The sequence below is a fragment of the Micropterus dolomieu genome, linkage group LG17, assembly GCF_021292245.1.
Source record: "Micropterus dolomieu isolate WLL.071019.BEF.003 ecotype Adirondacks linkage group LG17, ASM2129224v1, whole genome shotgun sequence".
Lineage (NCBI taxonomy): Eukaryota > Metazoa > Chordata > Actinopteri > Centrarchiformes > Centrarchidae > Micropterus > Micropterus dolomieu.
The window spans coordinates 32,809,742-32,828,746 of NC_060166.1; the positions used below are offsets into that span (position 1 = coordinate 32,809,742).

Below are 19,005 nucleotides of genomic sequence, written 5' to 3' on the forward strand. Positions count from 1 at the left end.
AAATAAATAAAATAAGAAGATAAGTTAACAAATTGTAAATCAAGCTTACTTTCAGATCAACCTTTTCCTGAAGCAAAACCAAAGGAGGTCAAGTAATCTGAATGTATCTGAACGTTCACATTAGTCCTTTCCTATGTTGTCCTATCTGATAATGCTCTGTGAAGGCTCTGATTGCAATTGTGCAGGCTATATCCTGCAGTATAGTGCCAGTGGAGTTATTTGGGGAAACCTGATGGATACTGTGTGTTTTTAGAGTTCACTGTGAGTTGACTAAATGTATGGGTATGTTGTTTCAGGCTCTGTTAAGATAAAAGTCAATAAATGAAGTAAATAAAAACAAGCATCACATATTCACCTACTTGTTTGCTATAGTCAAAGAAAAGGTGAAGTAACCCTTAAATAGAGTATAACATATTCTCACTGGACCTCTGTTACCTGGGGAGCTAAAACATAAAGTTAATGCTCTGTTTTTTTCCTGAGACCTTTTTACTGAGGTGTCAAATTGACACATCCTAAGATTAGACTTAACGCCCAAATTCAACTTGTTCTAACACGTCCAACGGCAGTTCTTTCAGAAATGAATAACCACTCTGAGTGTGCTGCCTGAAGCAAAGATCAAATTCTTTTTCAATAAGTCATCAGAGAGAAATACAAATAACAATCTGTTGAGAAAATAAATGAGTGTGAGGGTGTGTGCTTGTGGAATTTCATTATTAATACAACCAACTAGACATCAAATGGTTTTTTTTGGGGGGGGGGGGGGGGGGCATCTTAAATACCACTCACAAACAAGCAGGAACTTCAGCAGTAAACAACAGACACCTCTTAGTGGAGGTGAAGGTTCTACTACTTCAAGGGCTGTCGGATATTTTACCATCAACAGTGGAGCGGTGTTGTTCTACTTTTTTTGTCATCTTTGCAGTGGTGGAAAAAATATTCAGAGTCTTTAGTTAAGACAGGAATACCACCTTATAAAAATCCCTCATTGCAAGTAAAAGTCCTGCAACTTTTAAATTTAAAAATTTAAATTAAATATATATTAACAGTGAAATATACCGTGCAGAAAATCAGAAGTAAAAGCTTCTCCAATGTTAGAAGTTTATGCTTTTCTCTTTTTTACATCATTATAAATGGAATATCTTTGAGTTTTGGACTGTTTGTCAAGCAAGTGAAATAATCAACCAATAATTAATAGGCCTATTCATTAAAAATCAAAAAAACAAACTACCGCACACATTTTTTGATTTTTCATAGATTTATCCTGCTATCTACCAGCACCTGATTGTTGTTGCTGTGCTCGGGGAATTTCTTGTTTCAAGGCCTCTTCATTAGTTGATGTTCTGTTTATAACAGTGCCTAATATTGTATAAGCTGATTGAATGTATAAAATTACTCTGGAAATGACAGCTGTAAGGTAAATATTGTACTTTTAACTCCACTACATTTATTTGACATCTATATTTCCTAGCTACTATGCTGATTAAGATTAAGAAAACATAAGATAATCTTCTTAAATATGAAGCACTTTAATCAGAGAGATCAAATTTAAAAGGTTAAAAATGATCAGTTAAGGAAACTCTAAACTATTTACACATGAATGCATCAGTCATAATAATCAAATAATAAAACATGTAATATCACAGGAGCAATCTTTCTGCATAGCAAATGCTTTCGATTCTTTAAGTAGCCTAAGTTTTGCTGATAATGCTTTTACACATTTTGAATGGAAACATTTACTTGTATAAAGGAGTATTTTTATACTGTATTGTCACCTTTACTCAAGTAAAGGATCAGAATACTTCTTCCACAACTGTGCTACAATTATAAAAGCAATGTCATATGTGTAGTTGTAGCCTATTCAGAATGGCCCCTATAAGAGTTTTGCGGAAAGGTGTTGTGTGAAAGTACAAAATTATTATCATCAAAATGGAACTATGTTGTCAACAATGTCCTTTTTCGTCTGTGTTTATATTTCCCTCTTGTGAAGTACAACATTGCATCAATGCCTCTCAGGTTCTTGTTGATGTCTTTTGTGATGTGTGATGTCTTTTGTGGTGTTTTGTATGAAGCAACACTGCACTGTGCCCAAGCAGAATTTCCCCCTGGGGACAATAAAGTTAACCTAACCTAACCTAAATCCACTAAAGTAGCCTATCAAAAGCATGTGTTATGCAGTGTTATTTTATAATGTCAATTAAGCATAGAAATGGAAGTACACAAGGAAGTACCACAACTGTGTACTTAAGTGCAGTAGGTTACTTGTGTGAATATAGGCTCCTTCTACTGCAGCCCATAAAACAGACATTATTATGTAGCCTGGATATTATGATTAATGTTAACCTACTGTGTGGAACTTGTTTAAGATGCCCCTGCAGCCGGTCGCCTGGTGGCGCAATGCGCTGTGTGGATCAGATGAGCCTGAGAAGGGAGGAGGCAGCAGAGTCCCAGCAGCCGCGCCACAGACTCACAGTCCACATTTCCAAAGGAGACCGACACTCAGTCTCTCTCCAACATTTTGTGTCGACCTCGCGTAACAAAACAAGCGCAGCAGGACTCGTTGCGCTCTCCAGGATAGATTATCAGGACTTGGTTTGCTCATTATTCTCCGGGACGTCGCCTTACACATATAGGATATAAGTTTATTTACAGTAGAATAACCGGAGATTCTGGATGATGGGTTCAGTCCCGGCGATATCTGTCCTTATTTTGGGCATTGTGGTTCCAGCGCTGGCCGGCTATATTGAGGTATGTAACCTGAAATGTTTTCTAATTTATTCTGTGCCCTGTTCGTCTGACTTTAATCAGAACACCAGTGTATTTTTCTCATGTAAAAGCAAATCTTTTCGGGACTCTTCACATGAGGCATGTATGGCTAAGCTCTGCTGATCTCCTAACGAACACACTATTTTATCTCGCTTGATGTAGGCTAACTGTATATTAAGGATTTGACTACTTCTCCCACAAGATTCCCACACAAGTAGCGGAATTTACGAGATTTATTTCCGTTAATAATGTAGGGATTTGCATAATATGCTACTTGTTTTATGCAGTTTTTAAGGTTTGAAACATGTTCGTGAAGGCTGATATAATATCAGATCTAGTTAAATATTAATGAGCTTACTTCAGGTCATTCTTCACCTCGATCTTTGGCAGTGATTGCATTTTGTTGGTGTGAGTTGAACAATGTGGGTATGAAACGTGCTGTAACAAGAATTATAGCAGGGGTTGCGGCAGAGATCAAATGAAAGACAGCTGTGGCTTTGTCAGGCCTTTGGGGACACAGTCCATCTGCAGTGGATCACAAACAGTGTACTGTCTGCTCCACACAACAGCTGTGTCAATCATATGTGTATATTAAATTTTCTGAACACAGAGGAGGAAATCCGTTACCGAGATTTTCAAACTCTAGCTTTTCTTGTGTCAACAGGATGGCCCCCTCTCATACCAGACCTGTTAGGCTGGTAGGCCCCTGTTCTTACTCAATAGTGTCTTTAAATGTCATATTTTGAGGTTTTTAGTCCTTAGGACAATTTGAACAACTAAAATATTGCATGAGTCCATTTGTTAGATTGATATGGCCCAAATGAAAGTCACACCCACTTACACATGTGCACACACTCCTCACCTACCTGATGTCCTATTTTCCTGCTGGCTCACCAGTTATTGTCCATGGAGACTGAAGCCTGCAGTGTCAAACATGTGTGTCATCGGATAACAATACACCCATTTTCAGAGCAAACACCCCCCACCCTCACCCACTCAGAGGGTAAACACAAGTGTTTCTGCTCACTGTTGGAGCAACCATGACAAAACATTTTAACAAGACATCTCCTCCTGGCACTGTTGTGCGCCCTGCAAAATGGTTATCAGGGAATGTGTTTATCTCTCCCTCATTTGCGACAAAAACCTCGGCCATTTTGAGGCAGTATTGGCTGGCATTGTGTGTGGGGAAATAATGGTTATTATGTCTCCAGCAAAATCTATGCCACTGCACTGTCTCTACAAAGACCTGTCCCCTCTGCAATGATTGCCTCCTCAGTCAACCTTCTTCCTAACTGCACAGGCGTGCTGATCAATACTGTACAGACTCTCCTGAGATGACTAATGGATGAAATCAATGAATTTTCCTGATCAGTCACCCAGATTATGTTGAGAAATGTATAGTGGCTGTTGTTCACCTTTGACTGCGGGGTGCATGCCATGCTGAGGCTTGTGGTTTAATAAATGGCTGTCCTGAAGGATAAGGCTTTTTTGTTGGTTTGAAATGTCATTTTTATTTGCAGTGAAATCACATGCATAGAATGTGGATATTCATATCCCTATCCTTTTGTTGCACCTGCCTCGTTTGCCTCCAAATGCACACTTAGTACTTAATTGGTAATAAAGAAACAAATGAATATACACCTGTAGGGAAAATACCAGCGCCACAATGACATAATATACATATATATATTTATACGATTTATGACACTTGACTGCTCATTAATGGTGTCAGTTTACACCTTTAGATAACTAAAGTGAAACATGTCAGAGTCACAAAGTCCTTCTTTGAGGGTATCTCAGTAGCTCATTCTGTAAGGATTAGGCTGGGAACTGGAGGGTTGCCGGTTTGAATCCAGCTCAGACCACAACTGCTCGGGGCGATGCACTAAGTGGCATCTCCCTCCCTCTGACATCTCTCCGTGTGTTGCTACGGGTCCTGTTTTTGCATGTGTGTGTATTTTGGACCTGTGTGTAAAAATACTAATGTAATAACAGAGTGGAAACATTGAGTTTCCCCTCGTGGGATTAAATAAAGTACATCATCTTCTTCTTAATTCAAGTGTCAAGTTAAACATCAAAGTGTTCGTTTCTGAGCCTGGATTGTAATGAAGCCAAAGCTGTGTTGCCCTTTGCTGTGAAATTCTCAATTGATTGAACCATGTAAGGACTGGACAGCCGAAAACCAACTGCTTGCTGTTGCTGTTGTTTGCCAGTGAAGCTGGTGGTGTGTGCAGACTCGGCCCTGCTGATGAGCTTGTGGACAGACAGCTGAAATAGATATTGCTGTGCTGACATGCTGACTGCACTTGCTCCCCTGGACCTTGAGCTTGAATTTACAAGCATGTGAGAGCTCCTCAGGGACACACTCACAGCTGGACAGGGATGGTTTACTCCCTCTCGTCCAACCCTGTCATTCCATTGTTCATCATCTCTTTGTGTATTGTGGTTGTCGAGGTGTCATTGGACAGGAGTGGCCCTCCTGTTTCACAGTTCCTCCTTTTTAAACATTTTGGGATTAGCCAGCTACTTCAGCTGTTTTGTCAAACGGTTTTGTTTTGTCAGATACCTGTGTGAGTGCAAGATTGTGAGCTTTTGTTTCTTCAGCTGAGTTTCCCCCCTCTCATCTGAGCATCGTTGTGTCGCAGGTTTTACAGTTTGCAGTGGTTTCAAAAGAGGTTTTGCCCTTGTGATTTCTAGCTCTTTACTCTCTGTATCTTGCCTTATAATTTCGTATTCCTTTTTGTATCCAAAAAAACAACAGAAGGGTTTTATTTCAATTTCATTTGCTTGTGGAAAACCTAGCGTGAGCACATAGCAGGTTTACCCAGAGAATTGCATGACACAGAGGCATTTGCTGATGTGGCTCCCACTGGGTTAATGGAATACTGAACATCTGGAACAGTTAATGCATTCGTTACATTTTATTCTCTGCTGATTTAAGCAAACAGAGATTCTCACAGCCATGTCACATAGGGTAAAAATTAGTGTGTTATGTAACACAACAATCAGATTTTTGTTCCTGTCATAAAATCAAAAATATGTTGCTTCCAGTGAGCCTTTAGTGTCAAATGTATCAGCATGTCTAAATTCAAGGCAAGCTTGAGTTTATGGAAGAGACTTTTTTTAATTGCAGTGTTAGCTCTGGTGGAGTGGCTGTGGCTTTAATGTCTGTTTGCAAACATGCAGAAGTCAGAGTGGCCCTGGAATGGACAGGCAGATACAATCCACTGAAGTGTAGAAATGCTGGACACAAGGAGTGCACAAGGAGAAGAAAAAGTACGAAAACAAATCTCTTCAGCATAATCCAAAAAATGACTGTGGTGCTTTGCTTATTGCTCTTTGGTTGCAGTCCTCTTGCAGCAGCATTTTTCCTCTTGTCATCTAAAATCTGTGTGCGTGTTTTGCTGTGGGTGCTTGTAGGCAAGCACTGATAATAAAGTATGCTGCTGTGTGCTGTGTGTATTTGTTCTGGATATGGGCTGATAGTGAACAATTGCATGTGAATGAATGCTTCCAGTTGGCTGTGATTGTCAGGGCGGGTGCTATGGAGCCATCTGTATGCAGGGCTGAATGATTCCCTATGAGGGCCTTTTTGTGTGACCTTGTATAGCTGAGACATCCCAAGGTGTCGGAACTATACAGAGGTGATCGAGATACCGAGAAGAGACGAAGGCAAAGGCAGACTGTTGCCAATGTTTTACGTATGACAACAATCAGTAGCACTTTCTTTTTGTATTTGATAGTAATCTCTTAATACATCATTGTGGGTGGTGGAGCACAGTTAAAGCCTTACGTAGGCTGTTTTCTTCTCTCTCCTCTAAGCTGTAAAGATTGCCTCTTTGACCTCCACGTTCAGCCATGTCAATCAAGTTGAAGGCAGCAGCATGTCCTCCATCAGCTGAGAATCTGCCTCACTAACCCTTGAATCTGTAGATTAGTGCCTAAAACCTTGCTTTCAATTGTTGGGACAGCCCCAGATCCCTGTGAATCCTCTTAGCAACAAGAAACACTTGGTGCTTATAGATCTGCAAAGGGAAAGGTACTAATCCCAGAGTCTATCCTTCTCTGTCTGCTTGTACTCATACTCATACGCTCACTCAGTTCACTCCCCCACTCGCCCACTCACTCAGTCAAACCCTCATTTCCAAGCCCTGCAGTGACAAACTGACTTCAAAGTGGCAAAGAACACAGTGAGTCACCTGTGTGTAATTTCAGTGGTGTTTGCTCTGTGACTAACAGTAGGAAGATGTCGGATTGAATCTAAGCCCTTATTCTCTGTCCTTTCATTTCCTCAAAGATATCTCCCTGCCACTTGGTTCATCTACAGTTTTCTGTCTCTGTCTGTCTTCTTTTCCCTGCCTTGGCTGTTTCTTCCTCCAAGCCCGTGCATGTCTCCTGGAGCGATTCCATCGACAGACACACTCTCCGCTCATCCGGGGATTTAAATAGAGAGGCCTCATCAGGCGAGCCTTGTTCTCACGATGCCAGGCTTTGTCTCCCAGGCTCTGCATGAGCTCTAATTATCCCAAGTGAGCGGAGTTGCCTTCCTTTTTTTATGCCACTGGAAATGCGTGTTTGTGTGTCTGTATATGCCTTTGAAATGTGTGTGTGCCTGTGTGTTTGTACGCCTGAATCCTCTTACAGCTCAGCTCATCACATATTTAGTCAGTTTTTCTCGGTGAGAGATCCTGGGCAGCAGGGACTTGGCACAGAGTGAGTGGGTTCAATTCGGCACACTGATGACTGCACATCGCTTAAGTTGCACCAGGCCTCCTGCCATATGTAGGCCAATCTGCACAGCCTCGACAATCCTCCTTGTGTATATGCAGCCAACGTTGATGCCACTACACCTGAGTCTGTGTGTTGTCGACAATAGCCTGGCACAGCATGGGTGCGTAAGAATTCCTTTTGTCATTTTATATGCCAGGGAGCTCAGGAATGCATAGCCTGAAGTGCAAACGGCTCGCCGTATTGTACCGTGAGCAGCTCTCTTCCTGTGATCGCGCTATGAGAGTGAGAGAGTGACTATACACTCTGGCAAGTTCAGTAGACAAAAACATTCTCTTTAATCCATTTGAAAGGAGCCCTGCCATTTCAGACTTTATTTTTTAATGTGTTTTCTGTTTGAAAATAAGCAGGCAGTCAATGTAGGTGGGTTAAACCCTGTCACCCCTCTACTCTGTCTCTGTGTCCCTGTGGCTCAGTGAGTCACTCTTGCTGCTTGGGTTTTTCTTCCCATGAATAAAATATCTGGTGTGCTGTCTATTAGTTATATTGCACTTGTACCTCTGCCTATGGCCCCGCCTGTCTCTTCCTCAGTCCCTATTTGTCCATATGTGAGGAAGACTATGTCTGCTGTGCCCTCCTTTTCTTATTCAGGTGTGTAGGTCTCGTTTTTGTAAGATCAGTAAGTCATACGCAGGCACGGGCGAGGCCTGCGCAGTGATTTTTTTACCTTTTTTTTGCTTGCACAAAATGAAATAGAATGGAGGCAGGTGGATAAGAATCAAAGAGTCAGTTTAACTGTGTGCCAGGCATTGTTTCCCACTGTTTGCATGCTCAACTGCACCAGAAAATGTTAGAGCATAAATTACTCAAGTGCTTTTTATTTGTGTTTGAACCCATCTTCAACTGAATTTTGTCTCTCTTGTCGAACAACTGCATTCAAATCAGACACAGTTTTCCAGACTTCAGTTATAATTGATGTGATCTTTTCTTAGCACTTTGTTGATTGTTGATCTTTGCCTTTTTCTGTATGAGAGCGTGAGAACGTGGGTGGCTCCATCAGTAATGTGCATCACATGTCTCTGTCCATATTTTCACTGGATCTGCATGAGGCCATTTTTTGATGTTTTGCATCTTGGCCTCCCATTTAGCGTGCTTTAGGGCATGATTGAGGACTGTCACTGCCACAGTGAGAAATCATGTTTTATCAGGTTCTTCTCTTAACATATCCAAGGTATAAACAGAGTTCCACATTTTTATTGCTAATGGTCAATGAGGGAGGAGGGGGGGCTCTTGCCTTGATAAGCTGGGTGGAAGACTGGCAGGCTGCTTTGCTGCTGTAGTGCTCTTTTTGCTGAGCAACGCTGCACAAATACTCCATCCGCTGCCAGGGAAAACAAAGCATGTTAACTCCATATCCCTCCTTGTCCATCTTCCTGCTTACTGAGCTTCCTTCATATCGCTCTTCTGTATACCCCTGTGTCTGTAGTGGAAATGGTATCATCCAGACTAACACCAACTCCAACACATGAAGTCCATCCTGTTTCTTTTTTTTTTGTTAAAGTTTATCCTTTTTTTTCCTTAAGAGAGTTGGGGGAATGAAAATGTCAGAACGGTAAGAGATAGTGCAGTGTAACTGTATACCCCCAGAGAGAGGGCTCTGCTGCTGCTGCTGCTGCTGCTACCACCGCTGGTACTCAAGCTATGTGACAGCCCTGTTAGCAGCCTGTCTGATACAGCACTTTCTCAAGGAGAAGGTGGCCAAGGACAAACAGCAGCTCTGTACGATGGTCCACTTGGGACACAGACAGAACAAGGGGGGTGATTTAACCTACGAAGGAGAGAAGTCTGAAAGGGAGAATTGCCATGGACTTCAGAGGCAGAAGAAATTTTTTCTTGTAACAGAAATGAGATTAAAACGTTTCCTTTGAGTTTTTCCCCCTACTTATCTTTAAGCTCCTACCTTTATACACTGTAATTAATTCAATGAGAGGTGTTCGTGCATGATGAAGCGCTAACGCCTGCAGAGCCCCTCCCTGCCCTCGCAGAAGCAATAAAAAGAAAGTTTGTCTATTGTGTAATTTAAGGAGAAGGCAAAACCTAAATGAGAGTTAGAACCCTGCTGGAGTTAGTGGACATAAGTTCCTCAGTCTAAAATAGAAAACCCATATGACAGAGTGGGGGAAGTTAATGTAGCATAAATGCTTGCAGGAAACCCTGGGAAATGAAGGACATTCATAGACACACAAACCGACATAATTTCACTGAGAGCATGTGCAGGAACTCCCTATTCTGCCTCAGTCTGTATTATCCTTTATTTCCCCTGCATCAACACAGTTTTATTTCGCAGAAACAATGAGTCAAGAAGGTAGGACAGGCAGATGTGGGGCTGAGAGCAATGATTATTTTGACTATTGATTCATTTGATGATTTATTTTTTCAATGAATTTAGAACTCACACGTCCTTATCACAAGGCCTAAGATGACCTCTTCATGTTATTTGTTGCCTTCTTCTCTTTTGTCCAATCAATAGTCCAAAACCCAACAATTGTCAGTGTACAATGACACAAAACAGAGAAAAGCTTGACAAATGACTTAAAAGATTTATCAATTGTCAAAATGATCAGTTAATTTTCTGTTGAATGGCTAATCAATCCACTATTCATTCATCCACTAATTGTTTCTGCACTGGACAGTTCCCCAAGCATGTCTCATTAATACACATGCCGTGCAAATCAGTGCATGTGTGCTACATGCTCAAGAGCCTAATTGTAGGCAGCCTATTTAGCATTTTGCAATAGACCTCTCTCCATCCAGATCAGGCAGTGGCTGAGCTATGACCCCCGATATTACTCTTGTAGTCACCTCACAAGTTCAAGGACTACTTTTGCCATTTAAAATCATGTGTAATTTGACATAACAGTGCCCTGAAATGGCACTTTTTTCATTACAAAACTGCAGCTCATGAATGCTGCAGCTGTGCACCTCTATCAGCCATTTTGATCTGAGATAAAAACCAATCTAGCACTCTAGAGAATTCCATTAGTTTGATGAGATATGAATATAGCTCCCAGCGCAAATCTGAAATAGTCGGCTGTTTTCAGACAAACCCATTAAAAGTCATTTGATCTTCTGCAGCTAATTATAGAGTTTTCTGAGCAGCTAGCCGCCTTTACCGGACTCCACCCCCTCCATTCCCCACCTACCCTCCAACTGCTCCCTTCAGTGTTCATCACATCTCGTCCTTATGTTTCAGGAACCTATTTAGCATCACTGCACTATTATTGAGGTGCTGGGAGCTGACAGGCCGGCATTGCGGCCCAGTCATGCGAGGGCACAGGGATTTTTCTGCCTTATAGTTGCTGTCATTGTTCTCGTTTGGATTTGGGATCTCTCCCAGAGAAGTAGTAGGATGCCACAGAGGGGTCGTACTTACACTGTACACTATAGGTAAAGACACAGGAGGTGGGGGAGCAAGGTCAGATGATTGACTAAAAGCGAGTATAGTAGACAGGTCTAAAGACGGATGTTTCTGCTGTGAAGTTTGTGTCTTCTCCATAGAGGCATGACTGATTAGCTTGGCCTTCAGCATGTCTCACTAGAGTTATATTCTTCACTAGTTTGATTGAAATCCCTCCGCCCTCCCCCTGAAGAGAGGTAGAGGGAGGGCAGAGCAGGGCTTAATGACAGATAAGCATATCTACATTACATCCATAATTTTCCCCTGATAAAGATGGCCTCCCTTGCATTGCCTGGAGCATCACACGCTAATGCAGACATGTGGGTTGTGTCTCTGCTTCACTGCTCGGTGTCTGCAGGGTAGAAAAAGGAGCAGGGAGCTCAGCAATCAGAGCACAGATTAATTTAAAATCTGCTTGGGTGGTCATGGGAGAGTGGCGCTACATGCGGGGACAGGAGGCAAACTTAGCTGTCTATAAATTACTTCCAAGAAATGTTAAAAATTGTAAAACAACTTTGTACAATGGTGATGAAAAATGATTTTAATGTAAAATTTTTAAACATTCAGTTCGTTATCAAAAAATGTGTTCTGCGAGATTAAAATCCATTTTAACATCATCTCTTATAGTACATGTGAATTTGGAATATGTGAATGACTTGCCAGAAATATTCCTGTGAACAAGATTCAGAGTTCATGGGTTTTTACTGCCTCCTATTTGAAGAATGGAGAACATTTGGTATGAAGAAAATGACAATTATCAAAATTGTTGTTGATACAGTTTCTGTCCCTTATTTTTTTGTGTAAAATGTTGATTTTCAGATGTAAAATTAGTTGTGGCATCAATTTCAAACCACTGCTATCATGCCAGTACAAGTAAGGTCAGTGACTTTCTCCTCACTTTCAGCATTCCCATGCAGTACATCTGTCTCCTACTATCATTTCATGTTGTCAGATCTTTTGGAAACATTGCTATGTGTCCTAGATATCGTTCTTACTCCTGCAGTTCTCTGGCTGGCCTCCTACAACTCATGGCTGTCCTGTAGCGCCTGAATGTGATATTTCCATGTTGTCCTTGAAACGGCTTTTCCCCGCCTGCTCTCAATGTCAGCTCACATTGAGCAGCATTCCCCCCATAGTCCCTCTGATTTAGTGTTCTTCCTCCTCTCTTCTAGCTGCCAACCGTACTGCACCCCACATTTTTGGGCAAAGTGGTGATTTTAAGTCTTACTTTGTTCACTGAAACATTCTGTCCTTGTGCTTTCCTCACCTCTCTCTCCTATCACTCTGCTATCTCTCTATTTCACGTCTCACCTCGTGGCCGCGTTTCCCTCCTCGCTTACCTAATTTCTCTTTTGCTTGCTCAACAATTACGTGTTCATTAACTGAGGGAGTGCAGGCAGCTGAGAGAGACGTCAGTGACAGGACTGGAGGCCTTGCTGAGGTGCCCTGTTACTGTTGTTCCTTTATTGACAAGTCTGCCTGCCAGCCTGCCTGGTCTCGAGGAGCAGCTGCACGGTGCTGCATGCTGATGAGCATAGAGTCATACAGCAAGAAAATGAAAAAGTGGGGGTGGGAGTGACGGAAGGAAGGAAGGATGCAGTACTGTATTTTCACTCAACTTGGGAGGGTATGAGAGGAGGAGAAGCAAGAGAAAGTAGAGTGAGCACAGGTCATTTCTTCTAAATCCCTTCTCCTCAGCGTGAGAGATTAGGCGGGTGTGCTCTCCGGCAGATGAGAGAGAGGCACGTTCCTGCATCTAATCCTTCTCTTTTAAACTGCTGAGAGTGCAGTACAAAGTGGGGAAAGCGTCAGCACCCACATAAAGCGGCCCACAGAAAACACAGGCCCATAGTTCAAAACAAACTGAGCCCCGTCTAACAATCGCCTAAGCCCTAAATCTCCTGTGTAGCCACTGCCAGAGTCGAGCCCACCGCCGACTTTTTCCCGCCCAGCTATGGCTCTTCAACACCCTTTCCCTATCACATCACCTGAAAATCCCCACAGAAAGTCAGTGGTGATGTCAAGGTTTAGACACACACATGACAGCGATATATATCATGTTAGACCCGCACACACACAGCCCATCCCTCTACTACTTTACTGACCTGCTAGATAGACCTCCAACCCAGCACAGAGAGGCTTTTAATAAATAGACAGGCAATGGCCAATTTAATCACGCTAATGTGTATGTTACAGTGAACGGCTTATTGGCTATTTGATCTCCATACCAGCTCACAGGAGAGAGCTGGAAGCAGATGTTGCAGGAGGAAGAACGGAAAAACGTAAGCTTCGGGGGGAAAGGAAGCAATGAAGTGAAAACAAGAGAAAGCTAGTCAATTTCGTCCCTTGAACAAGGTAATGAAGACAGCAGCTCTGATTCCAATTAAAGAGAGAGACGTTAGAGACAAAGGAAACATGGGAGATCATTAGGCAAAAGCGAATCTTTCCTATTAAAACAGAGGAACCTGCTCAAGCATAAACGGGAAATGGGGTGTCAAGTTTAGGCTAAATGCATTGTTTGATTTGATGTTGAGGCTAGTTGTTCTGTCTATTTTAGTCATAAACATCTGGCACAGTGATGTCAAGAATGTAATCCGCTCTAGGCCACGTGGACGGTAAGCTGGGATAGAGAGGGCTGAGAGGGTCGCCAGCTCACATGGCTCTGACAGAGAGAGAGAGAGACTGACAGAGTGAGAGAGAGCAGGTGAAGAGGTAAATTTATAGAAATAGTTGGGGCAAGAGGAGAGGGCTGCACAAAGAGTTGTCCAGAGTGCTCAAAGTGAATAGAGATGAAAGGAGGGAGATGGAGGATTGAAGGGGTTGCTCATGCAGAGAGCTTTTAGTGGGCCGAAGGGAAGAATGGGTGATTGTACTGACGGGAGCTCTGCAGAAGAGGCAGGCTTGCCTCAAACCTATCGTCAGCACACCATGCAGCTGTGAGGCTGCAGCAAAAAATTCACCTGAAAATGGACCTCAATCATCACAGTACTTGAGTCATTAACACAAAATGAAAAGCAATTATCTTCTTCCAGCAAGAAATAGTTTTTACACTCCAGTGCCTTTTTTATGCAGTCATGCACCTGCGTAGCTTAGCAACTAAACAACAAGCTCTGGGTAAAACCCTCGGTGTAATTATCTCTTTATCGCCGCAGCACACAGTTATCAGTTATTTCTTTGTTGACTGACTTTAATGTGTATAGCAACCTTCTCTGCAAACAATGACACATACCTCAGACTCAGACGTTTTGGCTTGTTTTAGTTGTATTTACATTAGACATTTTATGATATTGGCTCAAATTCAATCACCCCTCTAAAAAACTCTGCAGTTAGAATTGCAGTAATTAATTGATGAATGAACAATCTACGTAGCATTGTGCTATTTTTATTTATCTTTTTAAACTGTTATGACAACTTGATTCTGTTCTTTACAAGCCAACAGAGGTGAGAAGCAGATACATGTTTCATGATGGCTAATTATTGAAATAGTTCAGTGATAGATAGCCATAGAGTTAGAGAGTCTATATTTTATTAGTCACACTCTCCTGTCCTGCTTCTCCCCTTCAGCCTGTCTCTATTCCTGCATTCCTTGCCTCATCTTTTGACAGTGATTGGACTAAAAAGGAAGTTGCACTCAAGCCCTTGCTATCACTTGACGTGCAGCATATGCTGCAAATAGCATACCCCGAGCAGAATCGAAACACATTTGCTCCATTGCTTCCTCCTCCTGTTCATCCCCTGTCCTCTCTCCCTCTTACTCCCCAGCCAGCTAGAAACCAATCTGCTCTATATCTACCTAATCTAATCGGGTAGGCAGGGAAAACCAAGTGTAATATGATGGCAGTGGATGACCCTCAAGGCTGTGTGTGATGGGGCTGAAGAGGTGGATGGGGAGGAGTAATATTCCAGGGAGATGTGTGCAGCCTGAAATCTGTGTCAAGAGGGGCTGTGGGGGAAGTGACTCTTCGGTCCCCTCCTGCTCCTGCTCTTCCCTGCTCTCCTCGCTTCACTGGCAGCCCCTGCCCTCAGAATAAAAGAATAATGAAACACAAGATGCAGCAGACATCCTGATGTTGGCCGTCAGGCACTCAGCGCATGTTCACTAGCAGGTATCTGAAAAGCAGCTCTGTGTGTCTGACAACAGCTAAGACAAAGATGGCAAGACCACACAGTATTGACAACAGTGGGAAACACTGACACTGTCTGAGAGGAAATGTGTGGGAGAGGAAAAACTGTGTGAAGTGAGGGATGGGAAAGGATTTAAAATGGGCAAGTGAGGACCTTTGGCCTGTGATGTCAGATAGTGGCTAGCTATCTGTACCAACAGACCTTTCTTTCCCCTTGACTGACTACCCTTTGTCACTTGGACCTACATTATGTATCTGTGCTGCTCTTTGCACAGGTTAAAGGGTTCTTTAGTTTGTTACTCTGTAATGCATCATGCAGTAAAACCTCAGTTATGAAAATCCCAGGAACACAACAGTTTTCTGTGAAGTTTTCTACAAAGACTTTCACTGATTATTGTAACTGTGCATTCACAGTGCAAGTAAACTAAGAATACAAAACAAAAACATTGAAGTCAATTTCCTTCTCTCTATTAGGCCTTGGTATATGTGCAAAAAAATTTCTCAGTCATCAGCTAAGCTCCCTAGCTTCCTTTCTTTAGATTTATTTTGCCCTAAAATCCCCTGAGTTCTCATTTACAGAACGTCTTCAAATTAGTATGATACCACTTAACCATTTAATGTTATCCTCATGTTTTCAAGTTTATTTCTCTCTCTCTGAACAAGCTCCTTTGAAGAGGGTGGGCCTAGTAGACAGGCCCACTGCTCCACCAATGGGAGCCGCTTATAAATTGCACCTTCTCCCTAGTGAAAAGACCAGTGCCACTGGAAGGAAAAAAAGTACTTTGCTCTAATTAATACTGTTTTTCTCTTCTCTTGGCCTAGTATCGCTCCACTTCAGTACATTTTACATTCACATGGCAGGCCTTTAGTTGACACTCTTGTCCACAGCCACTTAAAATAAGCACGTAGAATAATTACGAGATCACAACGATTACAAGCAGCCTAGAATAAGGAGTGCAGGGGTGAGAGTGACACTGCCCCAACAATATTCTTGTGATATAACAATGATCTTTTAAGAGAGAAAAAAATGAAATATGAGCTAAGGAGAGATGTCAAAGGCTTCTTTTTTATGAGAGCAATTTATACCAAGCAGGGGAGACAGATTAGAGAGAGGAGACATGATTGAGCAGTGAGGTTCTTTTTGAAGAGATGAATTTTCAGGTTTTGACTGCAAATGTGGAGTGACTGTGAAGGCCCACTAACAAGGCCCCCACTGCTTGACAGTGCTACACTCGGAAATATCTGATCTCTTAAAGATTTGTACAAATTTGGTAGGGTGAGAATTATTCCTAAGTCTAAGAGTCTAAGTAACTCTTTATAGCTTATAAGGACTTAAGAGCAAACACGTATCAAACTAACACCTACTTTTATCTTTATTAACATGCTGCAGGTGCCTGAAACTGCCATAAAGTAGACTTGAGCTCTTAACCTTCCCACCCTCTCATAGACTTTTTATACCCTCATACCTCAACTAGAATTGTAACAATTATTGAGGCATGATATTCACAATATGACAGTGTGTGTTGTGTAGCTGAAAAATAATACAACTGGCTCCTAAACAGGGTTTGTGGACAAATCAGTTTGAAGCAGCTTTTTTGAAAGTTGGACCATTTGTGTTCTCTCTAACTTCCTACCAAAAGCAAACTGCATTCAGATTTAATGTGAATTTTAATTGTGCCTCACTTTGACAGCTAAAGTGGTTTTGCAGTCGGTTGCTTCTGGCCACAAAATGCCAGAATGCCCCGACATTACCAGGAATTCCAGATTCACTTATTTTCACCCAAACAGTCCCAGTTCTGCTCCTGCCATGGAACTATATAGTTACATTTTCTTTCAAGTAAAAACATTTTAAACTCAAGTGATTGTCTAGTGCAGATCAGTTTCTGTTCTTCTGTGGTCATGTTGTTTAATTGACTTTGTTTCCATCCATGTCGCTTCTAAATATTGTTCCAATAATGCAACAGAATGGCAGCATTCGCCACATAGCCAACTAAGGTGTTTGAATTGGGTAGGATTTTCATCTAGACATATTTTTTATTCTGAAATTTTGCTGAATAACGATTAGGATCTGGTTATAAAATAAGGTTATTTATTCCTTTAACAGAGAGCATTTTAATAAAAATATGATGAAAAAGATGAAAAATAATATTTAAAACAGTGAGTACTGAAATTTGAAAGGACAAATTTCTTATAAGTTAAACTTGAATAATTAAATATAAATAAAATATATTGTGAGTGTATGGAAGTGCACCTTTCATTACACTATGAACTCGGGTGCACACTGACCTTCACCCACTCTGGTGTTTCACCTGGAATTGTCTGCGTGGCACTAACCTGCTGCAACACGCCCTAAAAACACACCCCAATGATTCCTCTCAGAACTCATGCTGGGACTTACTGTCTGGTAAATAATTTAGGGGAAACCACTGGCAGTTGGTGCAGTGTCTGTTCACCATGGGGAGTGACATTGCTGAGCACACGGATGCACACTGCCATGGCAATGGACACAGTTTTTTTGTTCAGAAGGGGACTGAGCACAGATATAGCTTTGTGTACTGTATGTCTGCTATGTGTGGGTCAGGGGAGATATATGCGAACCTATAAAGCTGAGGGTCATTTTCGTGTTTGCATACAAGGATGCAGTGTTGCTGAATGCACCAAACAGGGTAGAGCAGCTGTTATTGTGAGTGTTGTCCTCTGTGCCATTCAGACAATGTTCGTCACTACGCCTCCCATCTCTTCTCCCTCTCTGCCTCACTGTCTCATATGCCAGTCTCTCACAACTCTGGCCTCATTCCCTCTTTCTCCATTATTTTTTTCTCTTTCTCAAATCCCCCTCCTCTTTTCTTATTTTTTCTCCTTCCTGTCCTCCTGTTCTGTCGCTATAAGCTTCTGATTATCTATCTCCCTGCTTTCTTTTCCCCTCCTCCCCTCATTCTTTCCTGCTCCACTTCTTCAATCTGTTTCTCTTTTTTTTGCCCCCGCCTGTTCCCTCCTCTCTCTCTATTTCCCTCTGCCTCTTACTTCTGCAGCCTCAATGTTCCTCTGTGTGGATAGCTGGGATGCTTTTGTAGAAGGTTTCCATAGTGATTTGAACAAGTCGTCATTCACGTCCGTTCGCTGTAAGTTGGACAGAGGCCATGTTATCTCTCCCCGACACACAGGCAGACCTGTGCCACTCAATCACCACAACTGTTACCCTGCCACCAGTGAGATGCTACACATCTTCTAGCTAGAGCTTAATTACGAACATCGTCTCATTTGTGTTCATCTCCTGCACTGAGCCTGGCAGTGTTAGGGTGACGCTCAATGAGATTAAGTTGCAGCTCAATCATAGATTGTTGTTGTGGAGACTGTAAGTCGGGTCTTTTTCATAGTGAAACATTTAAATAACACCAGTAAATACTTTGCAATTTACTTAGTTAATACAAAATCCTAATCTATTTTCTTTTTTTCCAGTCTAAGTAAAAATAGTTAAAACCTTAGTTCCTATCATTAAGTCTACTAACAAGGGATGTTAATGACTTTTATACTTCTTCTTGCTTTCAAAAACAAAGAACAACGATCAAAGGAGAGAAATACCAACACCCTATTACTATTTGAGATAGGAATCAAGAAGATTCATTGGAGATAGGATTTAACTTTTAAGAATCATATCATATTTTATTTGATCATATTTCCATATGTTTAATCCTTATGTGTATATTTACATGTAGCTGACACTTTTATCCAAAGCGACTTAAAATTGCTATACATCTCAGAGGTCGCACATACTTTGGGGGATTGAACCCAGGTCTCTCACACCAAATTGCGCCATCACCACCCCATATTAAAGCATTGGAGTGATAACCATACATTAACTGCATAAAAGAAGTGGACATAGCCACCATGAGGTCACTTATTGGTTTGTTAACTACCATTGTGAAGCCTTGA

The 19,005-nt window shown here is 41.8% G+C and overlaps 1 protein-coding gene across 2 annotated transcripts in view; it reads left to right on the forward strand.

Moving 5' to 3' along the window:
* Positions 1-2,478: 2,478 nt before the first annotated feature.
* The window catches only part of aplp2 (amyloid beta (A4) precursor-like protein 2), a 53,750-nt gene continuing 37,223 nt past the window's right edge, over positions 2,479-19,005 (forward strand). Inside the window, exon 1 of one of the 2 annotated variants that reach the window (XM_046074493.1) lies at positions 2,479-2,745. In XM_046074493.1, coding sequence (XP_045930449.1) covers positions 2,671-2,745 — 75 coding nt within the window. In that variant the 5' untranslated portion in view covers positions 2,479-2,670. The remainder of the gene's footprint in view (positions 2,746-19,005) is intronic. The other variant, XM_046074491.1, reaches the window with a different exon arrangement.